Genomic DNA, 9,518 nt, shown 5'->3' on the forward strand with positions numbered 1-9,518 from the left:
GCAGGGACCCGCACAAAAATATCCTTCATCAAGTGTGGTTGCACTCCACTAAAAGGACACGGATGTCCCATCGGTTCGGTGCTTGAAGGAAAACATCGTGGTTCGACTCCACTAAAAGGACACGGATGTCCATGTAGAAAGTGTGGGTCCATAAACAAAAAAATAATATAAATCTCCAAGTTTCCATAAGGTTACCCGAAACAACAAAGGTAACGGAAACAAACTTATATGTAAATCGAATATCCCATAAAAGGGAAAAAAAGTGTAAAAAAAAAATAATCAAGTATCCCAGAAAAGAAAAGGGAGAAAATAAAAATAAAACAAATTAAAACTTTTATAAACTAAAATAAACTTAAAAAAAAATATATTAAACAAATTTTTTAAAATTTTGAAAATAAATAATAATAAAAAAACATTGCGTATAAAGAACAACAACAATAGCAACAACAACAACAGAAACAACTAGAGCGGAGCGGCAGCAGTGGCAGCAACAACGGCAGAAGCAACTACAGCAGAACAGCGGTAATAGCAACGACAACCACAGAAAAGAAGATACTCAAAATGATTCTTACATCAATAATCATCCTTTTGATACCATTCACTCAATGCGAAATTACTGACTATACGAGAGACGATTATGTCCTAATAGAAATTGGACCAGCCGCGACTTACACTGACTGGGGAGACATATTTCACATAACAAATTTGACATATTATAAAGAAATTCTATATGACACAAAAACAAAACTAATTAAGGAATCACATAGCTCAAACTTTATAAAAATCAAGACTAGTGATACGGGAAACACAGTTTATTATAATAAATTCAACACGGACTTAGAAATTGACCAAATAGAATGACTGATATCACAATTAGAAATTACGACGGGGAGAAAATCGAAAAGAGGTATAAATGAACTCGATACAATATGGAAATGGATTTCGGGAACACCAGACCATGACGATATTGTACGAATAAACGCGAAATTATCTGAACTCATAGAAAATAACAATAGACAGTTCACTACAAATTCCAAATTATTTGAGGTAGTTACACAACTAACAAATATTGTCAGTAAAATAGAGAATAGTTCAACCTTAATTAACATAATGCAACACAGAAATAAATTAATACTAACAGATCTAGAAAATACTCTCCAAACTATTGTATTAGGAAAAGTCGGAATTCTTAACCCAACAATATTGAATATAAAAGAAATTAAAGATATTGTAAGTCATGAACACAATAATTTTACAATCACAGATATAATTGACGCATCTAAATTTATAGTACAGAATAATGAAATAATTGTAATATATATTGAATACCCTGTAATTAAAGATGTACGTAAGTTATCACAGCTAGCATAGCTAACAAAATGTACAACAACAAAGTTGTCGTAGCCAGCAAAATATACTGATATTATTCAATTCAGCAATATTCTGTAAATATACAATACCATTGCTCAATAAAGTTAATTTCCAAAAATTACAACAACAGCACATTTCGTCGGCACTAAACCAGAGCGGAAGTCGTGCCGCCGTAATGTAAGCCGTTTCTTGACCAAACTGAGGTTTGCTGTTTCGCTATAATTATTGCTTACTTATCATTATAGAGTATATAGAAATAAGTACTAGTAAGTAAGAATTCGTACATATGTAAGTTTATAGTAAATAAGCAAATTCTGTATAAAAGAAATGGGTTTAATAAAGAAATTTGAGTTCAACTTCACCATTCAAACCAGCGTGTTGTTAATCATCTGGTGGCAACCATTAACTGGCGCCCGAGAATTTTAAAAAACTTGAAGTTGCCTACACCAAAAGTATAAAAGTGAATCCGTACGCACAAATATCATTATTCAGAAGGATAAACGACGGAATTTAATATTTATAGAAAGTGCAGTCGAGTTTGACATAAGTCATTAAAAACAGTATTTAAAACTTTGTTCGGAAATTTAAATTACAAGTGTGCGCAAAAAACGCCGCAAAAACAAAAAGCGCGTCAAGTGTCGTGACATATCTTAAGATTTGTTAAACAATAAAGCTAAGTGTTTGACAAATCAAATTAAAAATACTTATAAAGTGGGCAACTGAAACAAGAAGCCGCCAAATCAACGCCTGGAGTGACGTCATCCACCCCCCAGTAGAGGACTAACGCTTCAAACAGGACCAAGTGGACCGTCCAAAGAGAATGACAGAGTTGATGCTGATACTCCTGTAAGTTAATATTAAGCTTACATAAAAATTATAATTACCCGATATATTAAAAATATTGCATAGCAATAAATATCGGTCAAATAAATTTTAAGTATTACAATAAGTACCCGATATATAAAAAATCTAAAAAATTGTTAATAGCAATAAATACATATAAAGTATCATATTGTTAAAGCAATAATTAGTCGAAATTGTAAATCACAGTAATGGAGCAAATTCAGGAAGCTATTACACACCCAACAGGTGCTGTTAATGCGCAAATAGAACAATCAAAAATATTGAGCAGTAGGATAAATCAGTTAGAAAGTAGAATTAGTCCCCATAACGAAAGTTCTATTTCAAATAACCATATTCACTTAACTGAATCAGACTTAATAGAAATTAGCAGATTACCTGACTGCGTGAAGAACCTCCCAACATTCGAAGGAGATCCGATGCAATTCATATCCTGGATCCACAACGTCGAATCTGTTTTGCAGGACTACGAAGTAGTCAGAACAAAGTCACTGTATAGAGCCATCCTACGACATATTAGGCAGAAAATTAAAGGCCCTGCAAATATGGCCTTAATCTCATAAAACATATTCAATGATGATTGGAGAACAATCAGAAATTGTTTGTCACTACATTATGCAGACAAACGCGACCTTAGGACTCTAGAACACGAACTAGGAACCTTATCCCAAAAACACTTCAGCGTAGAGCAATTCTACGCAAGAGTCAATCACCAACTATCGCTGATAATAAACAAAATAAAGAGTCATGATTATTCAAGAGAAACAAATAATGTTCTACTGGAAACCTATAGGAATCGAGCCCTTGATATATTTATCAGAGGCCTAAACGGCGAATTGTCTAGAATGCTAGTCATTCAACGCTCCAGCAACCTACCCGAAGCATACGCTTCCTGCCTTGAAATTCAAAACATTAACTTAAGAAACTATTCAATATATAAAAAAAATGGAAGTAGCTCTAATCAAATACAAAACCATCAAATGAATCCAAAACCATTATTTGTACCAAGGGTATTAAACCCGAAAAAAATTTAATATATAATAAAAATATGCAAAATCAAGCACCGCCACCACCCAGACCAACCAATCCTAAATTACCAATCCCTATGGAGGTGGACCCTTCAATACACTCATGAAGAATAAACTGTATGAATCGACCGAACAATACGCCTATAGTAAGGCCATCCAATTATTCTTCAAATATCCCTAGGAAATCCCAAAAACTATTTAATGTCCAAACAGAGAAGGGCTTGAAATCATTTAATGACATAAAATATTTGCTTACATCTTCTGAAATTCTGGTATTCCCAGACTTCAACAAACCCTTTATTCTGACGACAGATGCTTCCAATACTGCAATCGGAGCAGTCCTTTCACAAGGGATAATCGGTCAAGACAGACCCATAACTTATATCTCTAGATCACTCAATAAAACCGAAGAGAATTACTCGACAATAGAGAAAGAAATGCTCGCCATAGTATGGTCCTTCGACAAATTAAGGACTTACCTGTATGGAGCTAAAGAAATAAAAATTCTTACTGATCACCAGCCACTGACGTTTGCACTAAGCAACAGTAATAACAATGCCAAGTTAAAAAGGTGGAAAGCAAAGATAGAAGAATATAATTATAAACTAATCTACTAACCAGGAAAAACAACCGTAGTCGCCGATGCGTTATCACGGCTGCCAATAGAAGTTAATACGCTAACATCCACAGATGAAAATACACAACATTGCGCAGAAGAGGATAGCTCAAAGCTCATTCCTCACTGTGAAGCTCCAATTAACGTATTTAAAAATCAAGTTATATTTACAGAAGGAAAGGAGGAAATTACACACGAAGAACCTCATCCAAGCTTCCACAGACATCTCAATAAATGTGAAGTTTACGATAAAGAAAACCTAAGTAAAATCTTGAAAAGTGTTCTAAACCCAAACATAATCAATGGAATTAAAATTCAAGAGAAATACATTTCATTACTTCAACAAATATATCAAGAAAATTTCTCACAATTTCGTATCAGGATAACACAGAAAGTAGTTACCGATATCGCAGACGAAGATGTCAAATTTAAAATAATAGAACAAGAACACAAAAGAGCCCATCGCAATGGTAAAGAAAATAAAGACCAGATATTGGAAAAATACTATTTTCCACTAATGACTAAACTTATTAAAAAATATAGTAAATCATGTGAAATTTGCGGATGTAATAAGTACGACCGGCATCCACAAAAACCCAAGTTACAGGCAACACCCATACCTTCGTATCTAACAGAAATACTGCATATCGACATTATAGAAATGTCCGGCGAAAAATATATCTCGCGTTGACAAATTCACTAAATTTGTAAAATTTTTCAGGATAAAAAATAAATCAGTACTACATATCAGGGATAAATTGATAAAGCTTCTACACTATTTCACTGTACCAAAGACTTTGGTCATGGACAATGAAGGCAGCTTTATAAGCCCAATAACACTGAACTATTTAGAAGGGTTAGGAATTGAAATCTATCTAGCACCACCTCAGAAAAGCGAAGTCAATGGTGCGATAGAACGTGTGCATTCCACTATTATTGAAATAATCAGATGTCTCCAAGTGGAATATCTTGATTACTCTGTTAAAGAAATTGTCAACATTGCCGTTGACAGATATAATAACACGATACATTCAGTTACGAAAAAGAAACCAGCTGATATTTTCTTTGGAAGAACACAGAGAATCAACTACCAAGATTTAACAAACTTTAAGGAAATATTAATTCTGACCTTCGAAATGACATAGCCAGAAACCAAAAAAATACTCTAAATTATCCCAACAAAAATAGGTCAAAAATAAGAAATTACGAACCTGGTGATACTATATTTAAAAAGAACAAACAAATTAAAGGGAAAACGAAACCCATTTTTAAAAAAGAAACTGTCGTTAAAGACAATACCGTCACAATAACTACTAAAGATAACAGAAAGATTCATAAATCACATTTAAAAAACTAACTGACATTTACTCTTTAGACTCTTACCTTACTGGACAACTGCAACAGTGGACACCTACGAATATGACAGCCCCCTCGTGACGATCAAACAAGGACTAGGAAAGATTACAAAAGGGACGTATAAAATTATCCACACTATCGACTTGGACGACTACGAAAAAATTACCAACGACGTCAGACTTACTATATACCACGAAATTAGTAAAACAAATATTTTATTTCCACAATTAAAACATCAACTTTCCGAGATAGATAGCTTATTAAGCCAACTGCGAACAAAAAATGCAACTATTCAAAAGAGATCAATGAATTGGATAAGATCTGCTTGGAAATAGTTAGCAGGAAATCCCGATGCCACTGACTGGGACCAAATACTTTCCACAACACATAAACTGACTGAAAACAGTAACATACAGTACACCACAAACCAATACCTTATCAAGACAAATAATAAAATATTAGAGAGTTATAACATGATTGTGGATGAAATAAGTAAGAATAACGATGAATTATTCGCAAAAACATTATATAATAGGTTAGGTATCGTAAAAGACGAAATGGCAAAAATTATAATGGCAACCTAATTAGCAACACAAGGAATCGTTCATTCTCAAATTCTAAATAAAGAAGATATCGCAAATATTCTCTCTCAAACTGAGACATTACCTTTTAAAAATGAACTGCAAGCACTCAAATATGCAGAACCTTCTATGATTATTAAAGACTCACTTCTTTTATATGCAATTTCACTTCCAAAAACCGAAGATATCCTTTACAATAATATTATCATACGTTCGACTGTAAAACACCTTAAACGAGTATACTTAGAATCTTTTCATATCCCAAAACGACAAATATGGCATACTTGGAAATTGCATTGAAGTAGGTGATACTACTATATGCAAGAGAAACCAACTTAAAAAACTAAACAAAACCATTGCATTTCACAGATCCTTAGCGGAGAAAAGGCGCTTTGCGATTACCAATATGTAAACCAAGCTATAATTGAATTAATTAGTGAAGGAACAATATTTCTTTCAAATTTTATTGGAAATATTACCTATAATAATACATCTTTTAAACTAAATGGTACTTTTCTCATAAACTTCCTTAACAAAACTATAACTTTGAATAACGTTAGTTACACTAACTGGCAAACAAGTTCCAACCAAATCTTACCCGCAATACTTCAGAATAACCTAACGGAAAATGAAATTAAATTAGACTTAAACTATTTACATAAACTACATTTAAATAATGTAAATGAACTAGAACGAATAACATCAAAAAACATTATTTCAATTAGCTCAAGCCTCTTGGCAATTCTTGTTGCAGTAACACTAGTTTTATGTATCATACTCAAACCAAAAACCAGAAATTCATTTCTTATCCCACCAATAATAGATTACCCACAGCTTTCAGTAGCCCATAATTCTCAATCAGCGAGACGCTGATGCTTAAGAAGGGGGGAGTTATCACAGCTAGCATAGCTAACACAACAACAAAGTTGTCGTAGCCAGCAAAATATACTGATATTACTCAATTCAGCAATATTCTGTAAATATACAATATCATTACTCAATAAAGTTAATTTCCAAAAATTACAACAACAGCACATTTCGTCGACACTAAACCAGAGCGGAAGTCGTGCCGCCGTAATGTAAGCCGTTTCTTGACCAAACTGAGGTTTGCTGTTTCGCTATAATTATTGCTTACTTATCATTATAGAGTATATAGAAATAAGACTAGTAAGTAAGAATTCGTACATATGTAAGTTTATAGTAAATAAGCAAATTCTGTATAAAAGAAATGGGTTTAATAAAGAAATTTGAGTTCAACTTCACCATTCAAACCAGCGTGTTGTTAATCATCTGGTGGCAACCATTAACTTGTATACTATATGAAGCTAAATCTATAAGTCAAAATGATGGAAAATTAGTAATAGAAAATGAAATAATTAAACGTAACAACACATACTCAACTACTAAAAACACATACTAACATTAAAACATGTAAAATTGAATTAAGTTCTAGCTATTGTGAAGTAGATTTTAAAGAAACTTGCTTTTATAAAATTTTAAATAATCAAAAAGGAGAATGTCTTAAAATTAAAGAAAAAAACAAACAATTAGAAATTATTAAAGATGGCATAATCTTAATATCAGGAAAACACACAGTTGAAAACATCGACCTCGATGGTACATATTTAGTAACCTTCAATAACACCATAGTAATTGGCAACAAAATTTATGAAAATCCAAGTAGCATAATTTGGAACTACAGTAGATATCGGTTATATGACGAACCGCTTGTATGCAAATTTCGGTTATATGCAAAATTTTCGTATTTCAACGCATTATAGACGGTTTTATTATATGAATTTGGTTGTTTGAATGCAAGTCGTTTATAAGCAAATATCGCATTTATGCAAAAAAATTTCAGCAAAATTGAATCGTTACGTACAAATTTTAATCTGTTTTAAGCAAATTTTCCAACACTGAAACACTAAATTTATTCTATCGATTTATCGATTGTCAAACATATGATTTTGTGTTACACTTGTTACAATGTCGCGTCGTGTTGTGTTAACAGCGAAACAAAAAATTGCGGTTTTAAACGATTTAAAGACTTCCAAAGACCGAAAAACCATTGCTGCTAAATATAAAGTTAGCTTAAGCACTATATCGCGCATTCAAATCCAAGAGAACAAAATCCGCGCCATAACAAATCCCAATAGGAAACGGGATAGGAAAGGCGCACACGTGAATTTGGACAGAACCTTGTTGTCCTGGTTTAACCAAATCCGGTCCCAAAATGGAATTGTTATCGGACCTGTCTTGCTTTCTAAAGCACAGGAATTTGCGTTAAAATTAAACGAAAGTTATGTGCCAGACCGTAGTTGGTTGCAGCGTTGGTGCGGGCGAAATGCCCTTAACTTCTCCAAGATTTACGGAGAAGCTGGCGAAAATAACGCAACAAGTGCAGAAGTTTTCACAATGAAGTTGCCAAATGGAAGTTACAAAGGCAAGTATGAGAATCCAAAGGGATTCAAAACTCAAAAGCAACGCCTCACATTTCTGTTTCTATGCAATGCAACCGGCACGTATAAACGTGCATATTGCATTGGAAAGTCGGCTAAACCACGGTCTTTTAAAGGAAAACAGCTACCGCTGCCATATTATAATAATAGAAGTGCTTGGATGACGAGTGTTATTTGGAAAAAGATTCTAATAGATCTCAATCAAAATCTTGAAAAAGATAACAAGCAGATATGTTTGATTGTTGATAATGCTCCTTGCCACAATACAGATGAGAAATTCTCAAACATTACGATTGAATTTTTGCCACCAAATACAACTGCCCTTATACAGCCACTTGATCAAGGTATCATCCACTCCTTTAAAATGGAATATCGACAAATACTAATAAAAAAACAAATTTGTGCGTTGGAGAAGGGCTTATCTATAGTTGAATTCCTGAAATCGCTCACTATTTTGGATGGTATCAATTATGCAAATCGCGCTTGGAACCTTGTTAAGCAGCAAACAATTAGTAATTGTTTCAAAAAGGTAAATTTCGTGTTAAAGATGGTACAAATTTAAAATAAAATTGTTCATTTCAGGCAGGCATTGACAACATTCAATTCATTACAGATGAGATTGCAGCCACTGAAGGCGAAAACTATGAATGGTGCACACTCGATAATGAATACATTCAATGCGATAATGAACTTGTCTGCTTTGGAACCATGTCGGACGAGGATATTGTTGCGGACGTATTGGCCATCAATCAAAATTCTACTGAAGATGAGGAAGTGTTCGCGCAATCTGAGGCTTGTATTAAACACCCCTCAACGAAAAATGCCTTGCTAAGCTTAGATTCGCTGCGTGACTATTTTTGTCATAACAATATAGATCCCTTAGAGGCTTTTGAAGATATTGAAAATTTAATCCTAGAGAGTTCTGAAAAACAGAAATGCCAGAAGAAAATAACAGATTTTTTTAAGTAAATCTTAACAATTTTCAAATTAAATGAATTGACTGAAGTGAAATATAATTTTTAATAAAACTGAATAAGTTTATATATTCTATTTCTTGTGTGCTATTTTTTGTTTACATCGAATTGATTGTGTATATGCATATATTTTGCATATAAGCGAATACCGCTTGTTTGCAATTACCGCCTGTATGCAAAACTTTTTTTGCATTATAACAATTGCATATAACCGATATCTACTGTATATTAAATCAAATCAGCCTAGTCGGTTTGATGTCCTCGAATATCTT

At 33.2% G+C, this 9,518-nt stretch overlaps 1 protein-coding gene across 1 annotated transcript; it reads left to right on the top strand.

Moving 5' to 3' along the window:
- The first annotated feature begins 8,577 nt into the window (after positions 1-8,577).
- On the top strand, positions 8,578-9,249 carry LOC125778936 (tigger transposable element-derived protein 2-like). The gene is made up of 2 exons (XM_049458735.1): positions 8,578-8,801; positions 8,855-9,249. Exons 1-2 carry the CDS (start codon positions 8,637-8,639, stop codon positions 9,239-9,241), a joined length of 552 nt encoding a protein of 183 aa, XP_049314692.1. The 5' UTR covers positions 8,578-8,636; the 3' UTR covers positions 9,242-9,249.
- Positions 9,250-9,518: the final 269 nt, after the last annotated feature.

The sequence above is a fragment of the Bactrocera dorsalis genome, chromosome 5 (genome assembly GCF_023373825.1).
Source record: "Bactrocera dorsalis isolate Fly_Bdor chromosome 5, ASM2337382v1, whole genome shotgun sequence".
Taxonomy (NCBI): Eukaryota; Metazoa; Arthropoda; class Insecta; order Diptera; family Tephritidae; genus Bactrocera; species Bactrocera dorsalis.

Excerpts from the sequence above, each read along its gene's own strand:
- LOC125778936 (XM_049458735.1), top strand. The coding sequence starts at position 8,637 with ATGGAATATCGACAAATACTAATAAAAAAACAAATTTGTGCGTTGGAG. Across the intron at positions 8,802-8,854 it reads TTAGTAATTGTTTCAAAAAG|GCAGGCATTGACAACATTCA; the intron begins GTAAATTTCGTG and ends TGTTCATTTCAG.